General features: G+C 44.8%; 1 protein-coding gene across 1 annotated transcript in view; it reads right to left on the reverse strand.

Moving 5' to 3' along the window:
* The window catches only part of LOC139322426 (maestro heat-like repeat family member 5), a 34,533-nt gene extending 12,766 nt beyond the window's left edge, over positions 1-21,767 (reverse strand). Inside the window, exons 1-18 of the mRNA XM_070951526.1 lie at positions 21,714-21,767; positions 20,464-20,902; positions 19,608-19,744; positions 18,102-18,197; positions 16,941-17,057; positions 15,982-16,104; positions 15,279-15,428; positions 14,585-14,704; positions 13,945-14,024; positions 13,305-13,440; positions 12,860-12,946; positions 10,920-10,928; positions 8,608-8,712; positions 7,958-8,093; positions 3,359-3,477; positions 2,874-3,023; positions 2,520-2,674; positions 1,078-1,216 (exon numbers count right to left, since the gene is read on the reverse strand). Coding sequence (XP_070807627.1) covers positions 1,078-1,216; positions 2,520-2,674; positions 2,874-3,023; positions 3,359-3,477; positions 7,958-8,093; positions 8,608-8,712; positions 10,920-10,928; positions 12,860-12,946; positions 13,305-13,440; positions 13,945-14,024; positions 14,585-14,704; positions 15,279-15,428; positions 15,982-16,104; positions 16,941-17,057; positions 18,102-18,197; positions 19,608-19,744; positions 20,464-20,902; positions 21,714-21,767 — 2,352 coding nt within the window. The remainder of the gene's footprint in view (positions 1-1,077; positions 1,217-2,519; positions 2,675-2,873; positions 3,024-3,358; positions 3,478-7,957; positions 8,094-8,607; positions 8,713-10,919; positions 10,929-12,859; positions 12,947-13,304; positions 13,441-13,944; positions 14,025-14,584; positions 14,705-15,278; positions 15,429-15,981; positions 16,105-16,940; positions 17,058-18,101; positions 18,198-19,607; positions 19,745-20,463; positions 20,903-21,713) is intronic.
* Between the last annotated feature and the right edge of the window lie 1,258 nt (positions 21,768-23,025).

A 23,025-nucleotide genomic window follows, 5' to 3' on the forward strand; every position in this document is an offset into this window, starting at 1 on the left:
ATAAAAAGAATACTTGCGCTTCAGGATCAGAGGTCCAGCTCATATCTTCTTTAATTAATTTATTTGACAGATTTACAGGCTTGCTTTTGCCCCCTAGCTCTGCGTGTAGCAGAGATTTCCCAGAGCCCGGAGCATCGGCTGGGGATACGGGGAGTCTCTTCCGCTCCCTCCCAAAAGTAAATAAAAAACTTTTGGGATTAGGCAGAGGACTCTACCCACCCCAGCCGGCTCTATCTCCGTTTCCTAATGGAAACGGAGTTTTTTCAAGCCGCCATTCCGCTGAAAAAGGCGGCTCTTACAGGCAGTGGGTTCGACGATCCTGGAGGAGCGTCCAGCGGGGACAAGCAGCAAACCGGAAGTCACAAATCTATTGGTCTTAATTAATTAAATTTCTCCACCGGCCATCTGAGCAATCTGACACTGGGAAGTTTACAACAATGTAATAAAACAATATAACACATAATAAAAATACAGATTAAGAATATTTAAAATAAGATATGACACAAAGTACTCCGTTGGGTGTTTGCCTTTGTTGGTTCCTATCATGTATTTTCTTAAATCAAACTCTTTTTTAGTTATTTCTGTAAGAAATAACGTAAGAAATGAATAAAGGAATCAATTGAATTATGAATGATTGGATGAGTAAAGGAATGAATAAATGAAGGAATGTATGAATAAACGAATAAATCAATGAACGGATACATGAATGAATGGATTAATGAAAAGATGAACCGATGGATGGATGGGTGGATAGATGATAGAGCTGGCTGGCTGGCTGGCTGGATGAATGGGTGGATGAATGGATGGATGGATGAATATCAAAGCTGTTCTGGTGAGGAAGCCCACAGATGCCTCTACTTTCAATGGGGCATTTTGGGGGGAAGGGGGGCTTACGTCAAATTTTGCTCCGATTTCAGCCCCCACCAGTTTGCCCTCTGCCTCCCTCCAGCCAGGGCGTGCCTGCTCCTGATGAGGAGACCCCCGAGGGTGACTCTTCTGCTCAGCCCCTTCCCCCTTTCCTCAGGCCTGGCCCACCTGCAGATCTAAGGAAAGGAGAGCCACCGGTTGAGGGCTTACCGCAATGGGCATGATGCATCTCCTCCCAATAGCTTCGGTGCTGGGGCCTTGGTCATCAAGCCTTTTGAGGAGGGGCTTCATGATCTTCAGGTTAGCATAGGGGTCTGCAGCCAGTGCCCTCCACAGCTCCCTAGCACTTCTGTACAGGTGGAAAAATGGATTGGGGAAATGATGAAAAATGGAGTGGTGAAATTCAAAAATGTTCCCAACTGGTTCTGTGGGCGTTGGTTGGTGGGCATGTGACCGGGTGGCCGTTTCTTGGTGGTCATATGACCAGGCGGCCGTGGCTTGGTGGTTATGTGTCCGGGTGGGCGTGGCTGCACAACTGATTCACACACAATGCAGAACCTCACTGAATCACAGAGAGCTCAAAAGCAAACGATCACACTTTACACAAAAGTAACACAAAAGCTACACAACTGACTCACATACAATGCAGAAGCAGCTGGACTTTACACAAAATGGCCCCTGCAACAAACAGGAACCTCACAGACAATCAGGCACAGCTGATTTTCTCACAGCTGACTGGTAGTAAAAAAATGCTGAAATTAGAAATTACAAAAAGGTTCCGACATTGCCCGGCACAGCTGATTGTCGTACTTTTTAAAGCGTTTTTTTTACTACCGGTTTGGGCAAACAGTAGCAATTATTACTATCGGTTCGGGCGAACCAGACCAAACCAGAGGATTTCACCCCTGCCTTGGAGGTCTTGTACTCCAAACTGCTTCTCAGGCAGGAAATCTTATCCCATTTCAGACAAATGGCTGTCCAATCTCTTCTTGAAAACCTCCAGTGATGGTGCACCCACAACTTCTGGAGGCAAGTTGTTCCATTGGTTAATTGTTTGCGCTGCTAGGAAAGTTCTGCACATTGTAGGTTGCTTCTCTCTTTGATTCGTCTCCATCCTTTGCTTCTTGCCTGCCCTCAGGTGGTTTGGAAAATAGGTTGACCCCCTCCTCTTTGTGGCAGCCCCTCAGATATCAGAACACTGCTATCCTGTCCCCCCTCAATCCTTCCTTTCATTGAACTAGAGAGACCCAATTCCTGCAACTCTTCTTCATATGTTTTAGGCTCCGGTTCACTAATCATCTTCGTTGCTCTTCTCTGCACTCTTTCAGAGTCTCTGCATTGTTTCTACAGTGTGGCGACCAAGAAAGTTAAGAAACCAAGGAGGTCCAGCTGCCTTTTGGAAAAGCACCTTTGGGACAATCATGACCTGGATGGTGGAGACAACCAGCCTAGGAAGCTCTCAGAATTCAGATCGACTGCACAGCCAACCAGCGACTGCACTGGCCCTCAACCACCCCAATGCAACCTCCCCTCCCAATCAGCACATGACCTGCCCACCCCAAGCTACAGATATTCACCCCTATCGCAAATGGTTGAGAATCTCTGTAGAGTACAAGAAAACAGGAGGCACATCTCCTTGAGGTTCTTCTTACCCATCGCACGCCACCGAGCACTCGAGGAGAATATCCACGACTTTGTTCACCCGTTTGGACGCCAGGTGACACACTGCCTTTAGCGTTTGTTGTTTGGTGGCAGGGTCCAAGATCTTCGGGAGACGTCGGTAGATCTCCTTGAGGATCATGGGCAGCTATGGCAAAAGAGAAATCCAAGGGATGACCGACTTTCTCAACAGCCCTAAGATTACCTGGTGGTCTCCATCCAACCCTAGCCTTCTTAAATCCAGCCGAAGTGTTGTCACCAAGTCAACAAGGTCTCACCCATTCTCATCTTTCTTTTCTACAAAATCTCCTCTATCCCTTTTGCTCCAAACCCTGCCATTTTCTTACCTCCTCCATTTCCATCCCACATTCCTCCAAGAACGAATTGAGCAGGAGTCCCGCAGTGTGTGAAATGTTTTTGTCCAGGTGTGTCAGAGCTGCCAAGGCTTTTAAGATCAGGTCGTTTATTTGTGACGGGCTCAGATGCTCGCCAAAGGCCTATCGGAAAGAAGAAAAGGAGACCATGAAGAGATGCATCAGGGTTTTGACAAGCCAGAGACTTTGACCCGTATCTGGGGACAGCACCCCATGTAGAGAGGCAGGCCGTATTCCATGACATCCACCACGTGATATTAGGATGTGGGTGAAAGAAGCCAACATGGCAGCCGAGATCGCCTGCTCCTAGACATTGTGGGGGATGGATATCCACCCTCCGGCCTTTGGAGCCTGCCGTCCCCACTGTGATATTGACTTTTTTGAGTATCTCCAGGTCAAGAGGAGGAGAGAAAGGAAGGTCAATAAGAAGCCAGGCAAAATGCTGAACGAAAACGTACCGTAGCCATTTTGGAGACGTTATTATAAAATATTGTTGGCCCCGAAAAGGAGAAGTCTTCCCTCAGCCAACTGACGACCTTCCCCTTCTTGTTTCTAGGTTTCTCATCCATTTCTTTGGCTTTGGAGGGAGGAAAACAAGAGAAGGTCAGATTTTGGCATTCGGAACTTCTGAAGATCCTTCGTCTGACGGCCGGTTTAGTCGTTCCAACAGAAGAGAAGCTCTGTAGCTCAGGGCTGACCTGAGGGGTCCCTGGTGCTCTCTGGGCTCGGTGGTTTTCTCGTTACCTAGTTGGGTCATGAAACCTTCACAAGAAAACAACAAAGCTCAGAGACACCAGTCCTCCTCCTCCCCCCTCGCTCCCTCTTTCTCTGCCCCCCCCTTTCTCTTATCTCACTGATCAGGAACGAAACAGGTACAATGACCTCTTTAGTGGTCCAATTACAGGCAGTCCTCGACTTACGGCCACCATTGAGTCCTAAGCAAGACAGTTATGAAGCGAGTTTTGCCTCATGTTGCGATTTTTTTTCTTGCCAACGTGGTTAAGTGAATTGCCGCAGCAGTTAAGTTAGCAACCCGGTTGTTAAGTGAATCCGTCTTCCCCATTGACTTTGTTTGGCAGAAGGTCACAAAAGGGATCACATGACCCTGGGACACTGCGACCGTCATAAATCGGAGTCAGTGGCCAAGTGTCCAGATTTTGATCCCGTGAGCATGGGGATGCTGCAACGGTCGTAAGTGTGAAAGACAATCACAAGTCACTTTTTTTCAGTGCCGGTTAAACTTTGAATGGTCACTAAATGAATTGTTGTAAGTCAAGGACTACCTGTAACCCCTTTTCTAGGTTAACACAATAGATGGGACTGTAAATGGAGGGGAAATATAGGGCTACATAAGAGACAAATTACATAAATGAAGGAATGAAGGAATGAACCAACAAACGAATGAACAAAGGAATGAATGAATCAAACCGGATTTAACCCAGACTACCTTGGTCTGATGTGCAAATGAAGCATTAGGTTGTGAATTGATTGTGTGCTGCCTGGGGAATTCTGGGCATTGAAATCCACATGGCTTAAAGTTGCCACTGGGTTAAGCTTTTAACTAGCCAAATTTAACCGATCCTTTTCTTTAGGTAAACCATTGATATAAGTGCCTGTCTTTCAACCGATTGTGGACGGCTCCCAATTAAAAATTAGAAGACACGTAAAATGGGGTTGAAACTATAAAATTAACAAATAATGTATTGCAATTATAAACCCTCTTTAGCTCTTTCCTTAACAATGCCCACTCAACCCGTAACTTGGTTAACCCGTTTTCTGGCTTCCTGCAATACATGCAGCCATCCAATGACTAAAAGGTGGCTTTGCAAAACACGCTAAGACCCAATCCATGTGCCAAGACTCACAAGCCCAGGCTGGCTGATGGCAGATGCCTAGCCTAACTCTGTGGTCGGCAAACTGCAGCTCGCGAGCCACATGCGGCTCTTTGGCCCCTTGAGTGTGGCTCTTCCACAAAATACCACCTGCGGGCGCGCACGCACAGTGCGATTGAAACTTCGTGGCCCATGCGCAGAAGTCGGTTTTCGGCCTGGGCGAGTCTATTCTGAAGAAGTGGCGTTAGAAGAAGTGGGGGTGTCTTGCGGGCGAGAGACGGGAGACGGGAGACGCGGCGCAGGTGGGCCATGGGATACGCAGCGTGGGAGAGGCGCACGCGATTCATGCACGAGTTGCGTGAGCCAGTCAGTCAGCAATCTCCTTGTGCAGTGGTTAGTGCTAGTCGCATCCGCAAATCACGCGCGGGTGACAAAAGTAACTACTCGGAGCATAAAGTTACCTGTATTTTTCCAACCAGCTGCAAATCCTACAGGTATTTTTGTCATCAATTTAAGAATTGTAATTATTTTGTGTTGGTGGCTTTATTATTATAAAATGAAACATTTTTTTAGGTGCCCTGTTTGACATGGCTACAAAGAAGAAGCAAAGAAAAACAGAAGACGAAAACCATGAATTTAAAGTTGAATGGACCGAGACTTTCGCGTTTGTTCAAAACTTAAATGGCCTTCCGACCTGTCTTATTTGTCAGGAAAAATTGGTGCATAACAAGAAATAAAATTTGGAGAGACACTTTAAAACTAAACACGTGTCATTTAGTAGTAAATATCCTGTCGGTGATGCAAGGAAGAAAGCAGTTGAGGAACTTCAGAAGAGTCAAGAAAAATCAAGTTCTGTATTTAATTACTGGATTCAATCTTCCAACAATGTTAATATTGCAAGTTTTGTGGTTAGTCAAAAGATTGCTAAGAGAGGAAAACCATATACAGACGGCGAATACATAAAAAGTTGTTTTATAAATGCATCCGAAGAGCTATTTCGGGATTTTAAGAACAAAGCCGATATTCTAAAAAAAATTAAAGAGTTACCATTGTCTGCTAAAACAGTGAAAGACAGAACAGTCAAAATGTCTTCGAATATAACCAACCAGCAAGTCGAAGATCTTAAATTGGTTTCAGCTTTATCAATAGCAGTTGACGAGTCTTGTGACATAAATGATACAGCGCAAGTTTCACTTTTTGTACGATTTATTTCATCTACAGGTCCTAAAGAAGAAATTTTAGGATTACTGCCACTCAAAGGTCAAACACGTGGAGAGGACATGGCAATGCTGTAATTGAGTACATTGAAAAACATCATATTCCACTCAATAAAATTGTCTTAATTTCAACAGACGGGGCGAAAAGTATGACCGGCGTAAGAAACGGGTTTGTTGCTATTTTGAAAGAAAAAATTAATCACGAGGTACTTACTTACCATTGCATCATTCATCAAGAAGCGCTTTGTGCTCAGACATTTCCAGAAGAAATTTGCAAAGTTATGGAATTGGTGATTAAGATTATCAACTCCATTATAACTAAACCTCTTAATCATCGCCAATTTAAAGGATTTTTAGTTGAAATGGAGAGAGAGTACGCCAATCTTCTGCTGCATAACAAGGTACGTTGGTTATCAAGAGGAAACGTTTTGAAACGTTTCGCTTCCTTATTAACAGAAATTAAAGCATTTCTCCATGAGAAGGGGATTCGCTATCCAGAACTAACGAACAATCAGTGGATCTAAAAATTTTATTTCATGGTAGACATTACATCTCATCTAAATCAGCTTAATCGTAAACTACAGGGGAAAGGAAACACCATTTTTTCGATGTTAGAAGAAGTTATTTCATTCGAAAACCAATGATCTCTTTTTGCTCAAGATTTTGAAAGAGAAACTTTGATTCACTTTCCAAGCCTGTTGAAACATCGCCAAGAAAATAATTCTGATATTGACATTTGCTATTTCAAAACAACACTTTTAAATATGAGGGAAGGTTTTCTCAACAGGTTTCAGGAATTCAGAAACAGCAAAGCGACGTTAGCCTTTGTTAAAAAGCCTCTTAATGCTACTGTAACAGAATTAAATTTTTCTCCCTTTAATATTGACATTGGCAACTTTGAAATGCAATTGCTGGATTTCAAAAACAAAGAATTGTGGAGCTCGAAATTTGAAGGTCTTTGTGCTGATACAGAAATATTGGAGAAAAATAAATGTGAACTTAGTTCACAGCACAAGTGGTCTGCTTTGAAAGACCCGGAGAAGGAAGATATGATGATTTTTAACACCTGGAATAGTATTCCTGACTCATATCATCAACTGAAAAAAATAGCGTTTGCTGTTTTTTCCTTATTCGGGTCTACATAGTTATGCGAACAATCATTTTCAAGCATGAACCTTATCAAGAGTAAATTGAGAAGTTGTCTTATTGATGAGAACCTGGAATCGTGCCTAAAATTAAAAACAACATACAAACCTGACTTACTCAAACTTTCCAAGGAGATGCAAGGCCATTGTTCACATTAGTGTTTGTCAGTCATTGTCATGATTTAATTTTATGGATATTGTAAGGTCAATTGTAAGAAATTTAATTTTATCAATAAATAATATCGTTATTAAGTATGAGATCAAGTTTGATTCAACGTACCTATAGTTTAACTAAGACTTAAAACTTTAAGTAAAGTTTATTAAGTTAATTTTAGGGAACGTTGTGGAGTGAAAGAAGATGTAGTGTCGAGGAGATGGTTTGGACATATAAAGAGGATGAACGAAAGGAGATAGACGAAAGAAGTATACAGGACGAGTGTGGATGGGAGAGATGGAAGGGGTCGACCTCAGCGAACGTACCTCCATCAGATTGAGGACGTTCTTAGTAAAGGCCAGTTTAGGAGTACCCTAATTAAGTTAATAACAATGTACCTACCTATCTAGTTTAAGTTTAACCAATTTGGCTCTCCAAAGAAATTTCAATCGTTGTACTGTTGATATTTGGCTCTGTTGACTAATGAGTTTGCCGACCACTGGCCTAACGGATCCACTTAACGTGAGAAACTCAGTCTTCAAATGACCCCTGGCCCTGAGAGGTGCCAATACCAACGGCCAATTCCAGGCATCTCTGCCCAGGCAAACGACCGGGGTCTTGGTCACGCCACAAGCTGTGCCACCCAGTGCTCTCCTGGGCAGTGCGCATCCCTGGGCTCCTGGCAGCCCTTGGAGTCCAACTTTCTCACCCATTTTGCTCATGATGAGGTGGTGGAGGTGGTAGGCGGCCTCTGCGGACGTCTGGCCAACTTCTTTGCTGGTGTCGCCAACGTGCAGGCCCAGCAAAGCCACCAGCTGTCCCAGCAAAGAAAAGTCACCTGTGGTCTAATGAAAGGAAGCAAAAAGGAGGGGAAAGATGAGAAGGGGGGCTCATGAAGGTTTCAGCCAGCTGAAATCAGAGCATAGGAAGCATAGCACCATAGAATCCTAGAATCCTACCTTTTAGAATTCTAGAATCACAGAATCTTAGAAACATAAAATCTTAGAATTTTAGAATTATCCAATATTTGAATCTTAGAAGACTAGAATCATAGTCATAGATTCATAAAATCAGGGAATCCTAGAATCTTTGAATAATAGAATCTTAGAATCATAGAATCTTTGAATTTCTAAATCATACAATCTTTGAATCTCTGAATCTTAGAATCTTTGAATCCCAGAACCTCAATTGCTGGAAGGGACTGTGGAGGTTTTCTCCTCCAACCCCTTCATCAAGCGGGACTCCTTCTATCCTCCTGGTCACATCCCAAAGATGCTTTTTCCAAAAGGCAGCAGGACTTTCTTCTTTTTCTTCCTTTCTTTGAAAACATCTCACTTCGCATCCCAAACGGTGACTTACGTCGAAATTGACGTTTTCAGAAACGAACTTCAGGAGGTGTCTGATGCTCTTGATGGCCCTCTCTCTCTCGTGTCCCTTGGGAGATTCAATCCAGGGATTAATGTGCTGCCCGGAAAAACAAAGGAGGAGGAGGAAAGGAAGAATTTGTGATTCACAGTTGGAAGAGCCACAGAAGTTGCCAGGACTGGGGAGAAAATCTAAGGAACTCAACAAATTTGAGACATTGGTCAATTGAGGTCTATTTTAGACTGAAAACTAGAGTAGCAATTGAAGATTTCTGGAATACAACTAGTCTTACAACAGTTCATTTAGAGCCGTGGTGGCACAGTGGTTAGAACGCAGTATTGCAGGCTAATTCTGCCAACTGCCAGAAGTTCAGCAGTTCCATCCTGATCGGCTCCAGGTTGACTCAGCTTTCCGTCCTTACCAGGTCGGTAAAATGAGGACCCAGATAGGAGAAGAACCTGGGTCCTCATTTAGAGAGGGCTGTAAACCACGGTGAAGCGGTATGTAAGTCTAAGTGCTATTAGTATTTAGTCACTGTTCAAAGTTACAATGGCACTGAAAAAGGGACTTACGACCATTCTTCACACTTATGACCATTGCAGCATCCCTATGGTCACGTGATCAAAATTTGAACACTTGGCCAATGACTCATCTTTATGACGGTTGCAGCATCCCAGCTCGGTCACTAAATGAATGGCTGTATGTCGAGGACTTCCTGTATAAGTAGTCCTTGACTTACGACCAGAATTTGGGGTGCTTACCAAGGTGGATGTTAGGCGACTTGTGACTGGCTTTATGACCTTTTTTTGCCAGGGTTGAATGAATCCCTGTGGTCCTTAAGTGAATAATGCAGTCATTAGCCGAATCTCGCTTTCCCCGTAGACTTTGGCTTGTCGGAAGCCAGTTGGGCAGTTCGCCAATGGTGGTCAGGTGACACCCCCCCCAGGATGCTGCAACCATCACAAATACAGGTAGTCCTCGACTTATGACCACAATGAGTCCAAAATTTCTGTTGCTAAAATGAATCCCATCGGCATCAACATAATCTGCATCAGTCAATTGCAGAAGGCAGCTTTACTCGGAACAGCTGCGAGGCTCTATGACAGGGGTGTCAAACTCGATTTCATGGAGGGCCGAATCAAGGTTGTGTTTGACCTCGAGGGGGGCGTGGCCGAGGTGGGAGTGGCCAGCTCAACGTCTCTCGTGTCAGGGGCACCTGTGGACTTCCCTGAGACCCTCCCTCACTCTTATTATAATCTCCTCCCTCCCTTCCTCCCTTCCTCCTTGCCGTGGGACAAGAGAGACACAAATATCAGAGAAATAGTGGAATAGAATCATTAGTGAAAAGATGCCAGAGGAGGGACAAAACAAATGTAAATGACAAAAATGACCATCATTTTTTAACTATTGAAATGAGTTAAATTGAATGGTTGAATTGTCCCATGGGACGAGTTGTCCATCCAACAGCCACATTTGCCTATCCCGGGTCCTTGGGAGGGACTCGACAGCTGGACAGAATCGCCAAATCCAGCCTAAACATCTGGCTGACCAACCCCGAGAAAGAATCACTCTTTACCGTCAAGACATCCTGCAGGGCAAAATATTTGAAGTTCATCCAAGAGCTTCGATCTTGCTCCTCCCATAGCTCCACTCTCTTGTGGGGTACTCTTAGCTGCCTTCTTGTCTTGTCTTTCCTGTTGTTGTTGTTGCTTTTGTTTAAGTAACTTGGATTGAGCTCTAGTTATACGTTGATCTTTAACTTCAGTCAACTGAATCAAATCCAAAATTGGAGAAGAATCCAACAAGGGCTCACTCAGAAAACCTCCTTCTGCACCTTGCACTTCTAATTCCTGCTTAGACTGTTCTTCCAATTGCCTCTCTTCACTCTCCTTAATCTCCAAAACTGTAGATGTACGTGGAGATGGTGTTCTTTCCTTAAGAATAGTACTATAAAAATGTTGTGCCTTCTCCACGGTATTCAACCGATATCCTTCTCCCTTATATCTAAAAATTATCCCAGCTGGTGCATCCCACCGGAAGGGTATCTGTAAGTCTTTCAATTCCTTAACAAGAAAACCAAATTCCTTTCTAGCTTTCAGCATTTTAGGAGGTAATTCTTTAAAAATTACAAGTCGTGAGCCCCCCACTTGTACAGAGGTGTGAAAAGATTTTTGGAGGATTTCATTTCTAATTTCTCTCTCAGTAAAGTATATGACCACATCTCTAGGCAGTTGTCTTTGTCTGGCCACCCAAGAGTTCACTCTGTAGATTTTATCTATTTTATGAAATACCAAATCAGGATTAACTTGTAAAATCTTAGCCAGGGCTTCAGAGCAAACTTGTCTCAAGTCCTGTCTCTCCTCCTCTCGAATTCCCCGAAGCCGTATGGCAAATTCCATCGCCCGGAATTGTATCATGACAATCTCATCTTCAATTCTCTGCATTTTATTGTCAACTTCATCAATTTTATAGTCATTATCTTTCATCCTAACATTAACTTCTGATTTGAATTCTTCAAGTTTAAAATCAACTTTCCCAATAAAATTTGCCAGGCCAGACGCCACTTCTGATATTTTTTTGGTCACCATATTTTGATTCTGTTTCACCATGTCTTTAACTTCATTAATTTCCTGCAAAAATTCCTCATGTGATTTTTGAAGTTTACAATCTATTTCCTGTTGAGATTCTTGAAATTTGTCATCCAAAGTTTTAGAAATAAATTCTTTTAAATCTCCCACATCAAATTCTTTTTTCTGAGTTTGTAGCTGTTGAGCAGGGGGAAGTTGCGTTTGATGTTTATGTGTGGGGGATCCCCCCCCTGATGCCTTCCCTTCCTGCTTCTTTGAAGCCATCGTGCCACGTAAGCTAGTTTTTCTGAAGAGGGAAGTTCTTTTTCCTTTCCCTCTTCCACAGAAACTTCTAAAAAAGTCCCCCAGATTTAATCAAGTAAAACTGAAGTAAAGCAAAGTCAAATTTTAGCAAAAAAAAATTTTTTTTCTTTAAGTAAAACAACTTTGTAGCAACTTTTCAACTTTGTAACAAAGCAGGGAGGCTTCACAAATCCACTTTCACTAGCTCGTTAACTCAAATGCTGGACGCCATATTTTTTCAAATCACTTTCACTCGCTCACTTTCTCTTTGATTTAAAAAAGTCAATAAAGCACTAATACTTGCAATTTTCAGGTTTCTGGATTCAAGTTGATATTTCCGCTATTTGTTAGAATTAGTTCCTCTCACTTTAAAAGTTTGCTGCTATCGGCTTGTTCTGCTGAAGGCAGAATCGTCCCACGCCGCCCGGAGTCTCCGCAGGTTGGAAGGGAGCTGCTCCTGTTTTCACCCCCAGAAGCAATTCCCTGGGGGGGTTACAGGGGCTCAACCTGTACCCTGCTGTCTCTGCTCCTGCAATCTTCGAGATTTCGGAGTTTTCGAGCCGCTCCTCGTTCGCGGGGCGGCTCTACAGGCGGCGGGGCTGGCGGTCTTTAAAAAATCACCGCCGTCGCCGAAGCTCGCAAACCGGAAGTCTCGGAAGGCATTTAGATCCTAAAAAGTTGTCATGTATGTACCCTAATGTTCAGCCAAAATGTTGGAGATGCGAATGTTTGGATGCTACGTATTATCATGTATGGTGGACCTGTAGGAAAGTTAAGGCTTTTTGGATAAAAATTTGGTGGGTCATGCAGAATGTTTTGAAGAAAAAAATTCAATTTTCTCCACAATTGTTTTTATTGGGTATAGTTAAGGGTTTTACACGGGGTGAAATAAAACTAATATTGTATATGATAACAGCAGCAAGATTGTTGATAGGTAAATATTGGAAGAATGAAGCTTTGCCTACTATCGAGGAATGGACTTTGAAGATGGCTAGTTTTGCAGAGATGGCGAAGATTTCAGCGTATTTAAAAGATTGTTCACAAGAGACTTATGAATGGGAATGGAAAAGGTGGATAGAATAATTCAGAACAAATACCAAACTAGAAAGTATCAAATAGCTTTTATTTGAAAATAATGTATTAGAAATATTTTAATGTAAAGAGACAAAGAGGAAAAATTATATAGGGGGAGGGATGGGTTCAGGTTTATATATTAGTGTTATTAGTTATGAGTATGTAATAGGGAAGTCTGGGGGGGGAGGGTTAGGGAGGGTTAGGGAGGATGGGAAGTTTGGGGAGGGAGGTGGGGGGGTGAAAAAAGGGGTGAAAATGTAATTGTAAAACTTTTGCAATAAAAAAAAAAAAAAAAAAAAGACATCCTGCAGGGAATCCAAATTGGGAGCCTCGGACAGCAAGGCGGTGAGCATGGTGTTGCAGGTGGTCACCATCTGGTCATAAAAATCCTAGAAGGAGAAAAAGAATATCTAAAGGAAGAAGTGGTGTAAAGGAAGAAAGAGGAAGAAATCCAGGGCTGGGGAACTTATGGCCCTTTTAGGACGACTGGTGGACTGCAACTCCCAACAATCCTGAGCCAGCCACGGACTTCTGGGAGTTGAAGTCCACCCTTCTGCAATCAACGGAGCGGCCCGTCTTGCAGGGCTGGTTTTTCTTCCAGAGTTGGAGGAAATGCTTTCTCGGCTGAACACGAGGAACAAAAGGACATTGGGCTCGATGGATGGATCCAGAGTTTTGGAGGAGATTTTGAATCATGCTTATTTCCAGGTGGATCTCAGATGGCTTGGCTCCATCTGGACTGCTCACCTGAGTTTGAGCTGGTTGTCCTGGGCTGTTCACGTTCAGTTTTGTCACCAGGTAAGCCGGCAAGGAAAACACCTTCTGGATGCTTTTTCTCACCACTTTAGACCTCATCTCAGAGTTCAAGGGGGGCTTCATACGGCTGATGAAAGACGAGAAAAGAGGAGGAGGGTGAGAAGATCATAGACTCATTAGGCTAAAAGGGACCTCGGAGGTCTTCTACTCCAACCCTTGCTTGATGGTCCTTAAACCATCCCAGTCATATGGTTGTCCACTCTTTTCTTGAAAACCTCGAGGGATGGAGCACCCCCAACTTCTGGAGGCAAACTGTTCCACTGATGGATTGTTCTCGGTGTCAGGAAATTTCTCCTGGATCTCTCTTTGATAAGCTTCCATACATCGCTTCTCATCATGCTCTCAGCTACTTTGGAGAGGAAGGTGACCCCCTCCTCTCTGTGAGAGCCCCTCAAATATCAGAACTCCCCTCATCATCCTGGTTGCTCTTCCCTGCACTCTTTCTAGAGTCTCAACATCTTTTTTATATTGTGGTGACCAAAACAGGATGCAGGATTTCTCTCTCTCTCCCTCCCTCCTTCCTCTGTCTCTCTCTCTGTCTCTCTCTCTCTCTCTCTCGGCAGGTACATACCTCATGCAGGTGATGGTGATGATCGCTTGATGGAGATTTTCGATGGACAAGGGTTTCGCGGGCTCATCTTCAATGACTTCCTGAAAAGAGAAGGAAACCCATCTAAGAAAGAACCTGAGATATGGCCACCATCCAGCTGGCCCTCTTCCCAGCCCTACGCTTTTTCTGGTTGACACAGGAAGTCCCCAGCTTACAACTGGTCACTTAGCCACCATTTAAAGTTTTGAGGGATCTCTCCAGGACTACTTATGACCCAGATGCCAAGTTCCGAGAGGCGCCCCTTCCTCAGCGATCCTGTGACCCCATTTCGGTCACTTGGCCACCAGCTTGCATTGATGGCAGTTTGCAGCGTCCCGTGACCATGATTTAAGTCAGGGGTGGGTAACTTTGGCCTCTTGATGACCTATATAAAATTGGGAAGCCAGATTCCCTTAACAGCCGTGCGATTAACTGAACGAAAAGGATTCGGCTAACAACGGTGGCAAGACAGGTCGTACAATGGGCAGAATTCCCTTAACAAATGTCCCACTTAGCAACAAAACCTTTCAGGCTCAATTGATTGGCATTCAATTCGGTTCAAATTCACTTCCAAAAAGAAAGACGCCCAGGAGCACCTGCCTCCCTCCCTCTCCCCACTTACAACGATGTTTGTGACCAGTTCCTGTTTCTGGGGCAAATCGAGGTCTTGCCTCCTGCTGTTGGCAACAGCTTTGGTGATCATGATGATGGACCTCATGAAGGCTTTCTTCAGCCCTTCGTCCTGGAAAACCCCAGTGGGAATGAAAAGAAACCAGAAGGAAGAGGATGTATTTATTTATTGAAACCTTTACGTAGCCGATTGTCTTTGGTTGAACTCTGGGGGCCCCCAATCAAAGCATCCCTGGACACTCTGGGTTCTAGTCCCACTTTAGGATGAAAGGCAGCTGAGAGACTTTGGGCCAATCACCAGGAGATGGTGAGTTCTAGTCCTCCTTAGGGAAAAAGGCCAACTGTCTTTGGGCCAATCACCAGGAGACTGTGAGTTCAAGTCCCGCCCTAGGCACGAGAGCCAGCTAGGTGAGTTGGGGCCAGTCTCAATCCAAAACACGTCACAGAGTTGTTGTGTGGAAAGGAAGAAAGAGTGTAATGCACGAGTGCTGCCTTGAGGATAATAAATGCAACAAGACCATAGATTCTCCTCCTCCTCCTCCTCCTCCTCCTCCTCCTCTCCCACAACATGCTAATTGGGTCATGAAATGTCTTTAAGAAATCAAACAAGCTAAGGACTCCGGATTATAATTGTTCTTGTGATTAAACTCAGCATTAAGAGAAGTAGAGGGTGGAAACCTGCCTACCTTTTTCATGCTGGAATACTGATAGAGTATTTCTGAGACAATGTTGTCCAGGAAAGGCATCATGTCCTCTACTTGCGCTCCCAGGACTGCCTGGCCATAGCAGAGTATTAATGTGGTCCGAATCCATCTCTCGGAGAGAGTCTGTGAGTCCTGTCAGTCCAAAGACGAGGGGGTCAAACTCTTTCCCAAAGCACCAGAAGACAAGACAAGAAGCAATGGATGGAAACTGATGGAGCTTCTTAGTCATCCAGGTCACGGTTGCCCCAAAGGGGCTTTTTCCAAAGGCAACTGGACTTTGTTTTTCCTTGAAGAGGTTTCGCTTCTCATCCCAGAAGCTTCTTCAGGTCTGACTTTGGTCAAAAGAGAAGAAGCTTTTTGGATGAGAAGCGAAATGTCTTCAGGAAAAAACCAAGCCCAGGCCTTTGGAAAAAGCACCTTTGGGTCTACTCGAGGTGTTTGTTGGGGCAGCTCCTAATCTTCTCTAGCCTTATAAAATAGTTCTCCAGGAGATGGAGATGGAGAATTTCAGCACCACCTACATCCTCAGCGCTGGTCTCGGGTCTATGAGATCTATGACCAATCTGAGGAGACCTGACAGCCTGGAGCCTAAGTCCTTCTAAGCACATTGGACTTTCCTTCCCAGAATCCCCCAGCCTCCTTCTGTACTGAGTTTCAGACCTTGCAACCCCATCCCTGGTCTTACCTCAATGGGGGCTTCTACTGCAAACGGTCCTCTTGTCTGCCTGAACTGGCCAGCCTCCTCCAGGGCCACCAGAATCTCAGGCAGGTGGCAAAAGGATGCCATTCGAATGGATTCCGAGATTCCCTAGGCAAAGCGATGTTTGTGAATTAGGACATTTATTGATTTATTGGTTCGATTTATATGCCGCCCTTCTCCGGAGACTCAGGGCGGCTTACAATGCGTTAAGCAATAGCCTTCATACTTTTGTATAGACCTGCTTAGTAGGGCTTTCGCCCCCCCCCCCAGCGGTGTTCTTTTTTATACAAAGTCAGCTTATTGCCCCCACAATCCGGGTCCCCATTTTACCTACCTCGGAAGGATGGAAGGTTGAGTCAACCTTGAGCCTGGTGAGATTTGAACTCACAGTAATTGCCGGCAGCTGGCAGCTAAGTGCTACTTAACAGCACTTTAGTCCGCTGCACCACCAAGGCTCTTATTTGCACCTAACCCTTTGTCTTTACCTTCCGCTTTCTCCTCCCCTTCTCCACCTCCTGCTCCTCCTCCTCTCTGCAAACCCCAGGCCCTTCTAGCACTGATGAAATTACCTAGCTGGCTAATGAAATGTCTGCAACAAAACAACCAAGCACAGAGAGCACCAAGGACCCCACAGTCCTCCTCCTCCTCCTCCTCTCTGTAACCCCCATTCTCTTCTAGCACTGATGATGTTACCTAGCTGGGTAATAAAACATCGACAGGAAAACAACCAAGTTAAGAGAGCACCAAGGACCCCACAATTCTCCTCCTCCTCCTCCTCCTCCTCCCTTCACCTCTATTCTGCAAAACCTGTTCTCTTCTGGCACTGATGAGGTGACCTAGTTGGGTCACTAAACGTCTGCAAGAAAACATCCAAGCTCAGAGAGCCCCAAGGACCCCACAAAGATGGAGGTCTCAGCCCCCGCAGGCATCCCACTGCCACTCACCTCTCGGTCTGTTTCTTCCTGGAGTGAAAAACTTAGAAGGCTTTGGAGCTGTTCCGTCACCAGGTCCTTCTGTGTTGAGTTTCGCAGTTTAACGCCATAATATTTGTAGAGGCTAATCTGAAGGTGGGAAAAAGAGTCCGTGAGTCCTAGGGAGCTCCACCAAACGGCCAGGAAAAGGAAATATAGGAGAAATTATGATCAAAAAAGGACTCCGTGTGGTCAAGCACACGGAAACTGGTCCTGGGTGACCTGATCGGGGAGATGGGCAGCATACGAATCTAATAAGTCAATAATTGCCATTTTGACTTTCTTCTTCTTCTTGAAAAGCTACTTTAACCCCCCTTCCCCCATCCCCATAGGTGCCCTTTGCTGATTCTCTGTTTGGCCGTCCTGAGATCCTTTATGGTTTCTGTGGAGATCTGGCAGCTTCATCTTTTTACATGCATTAGCTCTCCGTGGTGGATTGGGACAACTTGCCATGGCCCTCTTGGCTTGGCCAACTAACCATGGCCAACTAGCCATGGCCTACTTGCCGTGGCCAACTCACCAGGGAACAAGAGTTACACTAATAGCAGGGTTCCAATACCTCCAGGGTTGCCAAAAAGAGGAGGGGGTCAGCCTATTCTCCAAAGCACCCGAAGGCAAGACAAGAAACAATGGATGGAAACTTATCAAGGAGAGAACCAATCTAGAACCAAGGAGAAACTTCCAAACAGTGAGAACAATTAACCAGTGGAACAATTTGCCTCCAGAAGTTGTGGGTGTTGCATCACTGGAAGCTTTTAAGAAGAGATTGTACAACCATTTGCCTGAAATGGGAAAGGGTTTCCTCCTTCAGTAGGGGGTTGGACTAGAAGACCTCCAAGGCCCCCTTCCAAGTCTGTAGTTCTATTAATCATTGTCTGTCTAATATTGAGGAAATGGTGGAACAGAAGCGTCAAAGAAAGGAGGCCTCAAAGGAGGGACAAATGAAACATAAATGACAAATGTTAAAATGATTTTTAACATTATTGGAGAGAACGGAATGGTTGAATTAACCCGCGGTGAGTCTGCTGTGGCTCGTGGGCAGCCACGGTGAGTTGGCCATGGCAAGCTGTCCTCTTCTGATATTGCATCTAAGATAACTGCGGCCCTAAAAGTGTAAAACCTCCGCATATTTACCTTGTCTTTAGACAAGACCTGGGACGTGCTTTGCTTCTGGTCGATGGGCGACAATGCGCTTGTTTTCCTCCTGGGCAGTTTGTGGTCTGAAGGAATCTGCTTTGCCAACAACAACAAGAACAACAAAAAAGAAGTTGTGAGAAAGTGAAGGAGCAGAGGAAGGAACAGCTTTCTGTGTGTTTCCAAGGGGAGGAGTGGTTTCCCTTCTGCGTCTGGATGCATATTATAAGTAACTTGACTTTTCTAGCTGGGACAGACACGAAGCACGTAACAAGGACCATCCGGATTGTATCAGCTGGAGCTGAGGCAGCTTTTGAGATGAACAGTTGGAAAATCTCTGCCACAAATTGTGAGAACTTGATTTATCACCATTTATTGTTGTGGCCCTCCAGCAGCCGAATCAGAGGAGGAGGAGGAGGAGGAGGCGTGGGAGTCAGGGCCAGCATCAAGGCAACCTGAGAGCTCCGAGGGGGAAGAGGGAATGGGGCTGGCAGAGAGAGAGAGAGACAGAGGAGGAGCCTGGGCCATCCGTCAGCCCTCAGATGGTGAGTCAACAGACTGCAGGTCTGGAGGTGGATGAGGAAGAGGAGGAGCAGCTGGGTCCAGTGCCTGACGCGCGGATACACAGAAGGCAGAGGAGAGGAGAGCAGTGGAAATCTATGGGCCGGTCCTTGGGACAGACGAGCCACCACGGCTAGCGAAGCCCCTCCCTAGCTCTGGGGATAAAAGGCAGGGGGCGGAGATGAATAGATGTGGCAGACAACGATTCTTCTCCCTGCCGGATGGACTTGTTAGCCTGCGGTGAGAGAGAAACTTTTTGTCGGGGCTGCTGGCTCTCCTCATAAAGAAATCTTTGAGTTCACTTCAGAGGGTTTGTCGTGTTTGGGTCAGAACATTTATTTACTGACTGTTCGAAGTTATAACGGGTAGTTTACAACTGAAAAAAAAGGACTGTTTCTCACACTCAGGACCATTTCGCATTTCCGTGGCATGCCGAGAGCTTCCGGTCCCTGTTGTTGCTGCCCAGCATTCAGTGCCAGACAGTGCAACAGGGCGGATGGTTGTCTTGTAGGTCTTAGATTTAAGATGGGTGGCCATTCGTCTGTCCAGTAACACACTGGTGAGTTCTCGCCAACGTATCCAGGCTGCATTCTCCTTTGCTCTCACCTCGCCATTGATGTCACCATTGACATTAGAGGTGGGATCCCAGATACCAAAAAATGTCCACCTTCTTTAGGTTTTCTCCATTGATTTGAAGCATTCCAGGGGTGGTGACAGTCCCTAAGTACCCAGTCTTGATGTTGAGGTGGAGTCCAAAATGGTTGAGGCGATCATTCCATGGTCGTTCCATGATCCTTCCAGCAAGGACCCCATAGTTCAGCAAATTCTCCATAACTACATTTGTCTACTTTTGGGATAACTGATCTCCACCGAGGCAGCCCTGGCTTCTGGACCCTCTCCACGATGGACCTCAGGGCCCACCGCGACACAAACCCAGCTGCTTACCTGGAAAGGACGAAGATGGTCCAAGATGGTCTCTAATATTTCTCTCTCGTCCATCAGATCCAAGATTTCTTTGACGGGTCTGCCTTTCAATGGCTTCCTGCTCTCCCATAAGTTTCTGAAGCACTCGTCCGAGAGTTCTGAGAAGAAGAGACAGACAGAGATTGATGGGCAATTCGACAGGACAAGCCTTCTCAAAGCAGAGAGAGACAAGGAGTGCGTAGTGGATCACCAGGCTGAGCCTGAGGGAGGGGTCAAATATGTCAAAAGTCTCGAGGCCCTGATCTTCCTGTCCTTAGACAACCATCTTATATATGGAATTGGAATTTTTTATTGCTTTGAAATTTCATGATGTTGTAATCTTATAATTTAAATCTAGCCTTTGAAAAAGGCTAAGAGGGAGGGGTCTTTCCTCACCTCTGAGGGTAAGATGTTCCCTAATACAGTGGCAACGGTAGAGAAGACCCTCTTCCTAGACCCCACAGTCGAAACTCTTTGACTGATGGAGTCTGCACCATAACGTCCCTACCTGATGAAGGATGATTGCAGGATTTGGATTTGGGTAGTCTAGGAAAAGGAAGGAAGGGTGTACTAGTGACACGAGAGCAGTCTTCCAGTATTTGAGGGGCTGGCACACAGAGGAGGGGGTCAACTTATTTTCCAAAGCACTAGAAGGTAGGAAGAGAAACTTATTGCTTAATGCAATTGGTCTCTGGAGAAGGAAGATCTCTAAGGTCCCTTCTGGCTCTGTCCTGATGGATTGATTGATGGATGGATGGATGGATGGATTGTGTGGGGTGGGCTGATGTGATAGGACAAGGCTGGTTCCATAGGTAGCCCAGCCCTGTAGCATCTATACCTGGATACGAAGGCAGGAGGGCGACTGGAGAGCGTTTTCTCCCCGGAGCCCTTTCCCTCTCGGGCCTCCTTGGCAAGGGAGGGGGCTCCTTCAGGCCAGCCTTGATCTCCCCCTGAGGAGCCCTCGGAGGGGTCCTGGCAGTTGTCCTGCGCACTAAATCGGGCAGCACCAGTGCTGGAGGCTGCACCTTGTTCCTCATGTCTACTGGAGCTGGCGAACCCTTTACAAGAAGGGGCAAGACCTGCGTGGTTCTTTGAGTGGCCGAAGAAGTGGATGGGTGGGAAGAGAAATCGGCTTCCTGACTCTTCCACTGCCGTGGGTCATTATTCGTAATTTGTGGATGGGACTCCTTGCTGTCCTCCTTCTTCAAGAAGGGCAACTTTTTTAGCATGTGGTCCATCCTCTCGTGAAGAGGGAGTTCTTGAACTGGATGGAGATCCTGTCAATAAAGGAGAAGTTTTGTAACTCCAGATTGAAAGGAGGGGTCCTTGGTGCTCCTATCTATTTATCTATCTATCTATCTATCTATCTATCTATCTATCTATCTATCTATCTATCTATCATCTATCTATCTATCTATCTATCTATCTATCTATCTATCTATCTATCATCTATCATCTATCTATCTATCTATCTATCTATCTATCATCTATCTATCTATCTATCTATCTATCATCTATCTATCTATCATCTATCATCTATCTATCTATCATCTATCATCTATCATCTATCATCTATCATCTATCATCTATCATCTATCTATCTATCTATCTATCTATCTATCTATCTATCTATCTATCATCTATCTATCTATCTATCTATCTAGTTGTCTATCTATCTATCTCTATTTATCACATGTTCTTCCTGGGTCAACAAGCTCAGACTGCCCAAGGAGCTGCTGACCTACAGAGGAATTTGGGAGTCTCTCCTTTGTACCTCTACAACTGTCTGGTTTGGCACAGCAACCAAACTAAAAGTCCCCTAAAGAGAGAAGACGGCAAGGAAATTACAGGCAGCAGAGAGAAAGCAGAGTTGCTTAACTCGTTCTTTGCATCGGTCTTCATGCAAAAAGAAACTATAGCCCAACCTACCAACAACGTAACTGTGAAAGACAGACTAGAAATAAAAGTTGAAAGGCTTCAGCGAGGTATTTGACAAAGTAGAACACTCCCCTCCGCTCTGCTCTGTTCTACTCTGCTCAACACAACTCAACTGAACTCAACTATCCTCTACTCTCCTCAACTCTCCACAGCTCCCCTCTCATCCCTTCTGCCTTTATATCTCTGCCCCAGGGGCCGTGACATCACCGCATTATGTTCTCATGGGGGACAGCTGGTGTCATGACCCAAGGGGCCTCTTACTCCCCAAGATAATAGGGATGGGATATGGAGGGTCCCCTGGATAACCCCCTTGATAACATTAGCGACATTATGGGGAGCAAAGCTAGGGGTCACTATGGAATGACCCACTGTGATGGTGTCCCTCAACGTGCTAGATCTCAAAAGAACCTAACCAAGATTAAGGCTGATCAACTTTGTTCTTTGATTGGCTAAGTCTGCCACTGAGCATAGGACTAAAACATTCCAAATTAGTAAGGGAGTAAGGCAAGGTTGCCCCCTATCCCCTTTATTGTTTATTTTGGCCTTAGAAGTTCTTTTACGGAAAATTAGAATTAATGAGGAAATAAAAGGACTGAAGATCAGGAAGGAAATTTACAAGACGCAAGCATTTGCAGACGATGTAGCCTTAATCCTTGAAGACCCCATAGAATCAGGACCAAAAGTGCTAGAGGAATTAAGTAAATATGGAGAGGTGGCAGGCTTCACATTGAACAAAACCAAAACCAAAGTATTGATTAAGAATACAACTGAGAGACAGAAAAACAAGTATTAGGACTACAGGTTGCCAAAAAAATTAAATACCTAGGAATTTGGATTACATCAAGATGTTCGACCTTAAAAGACGACAATTATACTCCCCTAATTAGGAAGATGAAACAAGACCTTGACAGATGGAAGAAATAAGATGATCACTTTTGGGCAAGATAGCCACAATTAAGATGAATATTCTCCCCAGAATACTATTTTTATTCCAAAACATACCGGTAAATTTAGAGAAAAAGTTTTTTTTAGAATTAGACAAAATCATCAGAGAATTTATATGGGAGGGGGAAAAACCGAGGTTTTCTATTAAAATTTTAAGGGGCAAAAGAGATATAGGTGGATTTGGACTCCCCGATTGGGAAATATATTACAGGGCAGCTAAGCTAGTCTGGATAAGAGATTGGATCACCCTGGAAAATGAGAGGATTCTTACCCTAGAAGGCCACGATTTGCAAAAAGGGTGGCATGCCCACATTTGGGATGTAGAGAAGAAAAGGAAGACATATTTCCATAGACATAAAATTAGAGACTCATTGATACAAACATGGACCCCGATTAGGCAAAGATATTACAAAAAAATTCCAAGTTGGCTCTCAACGATGGAGGCCCTGATCCACCCCAATAGATGGAGGATGGAGAAAATGGGCAGATACAAAGATATCCTAGACAAAGGAGGGAA

The sequence above is a fragment of the Pituophis catenifer genome, unplaced genomic scaffold (genome assembly GCF_029215685.1).
Source record: "Pituophis catenifer annectens isolate HBS135680 unplaced genomic scaffold, rPitCat1.0.hap2 SCAF_10, whole genome shotgun sequence".
Lineage (NCBI taxonomy): Eukaryota > Metazoa > Chordata > Lepidosauria > Squamata > Colubridae > Pituophis > Pituophis catenifer.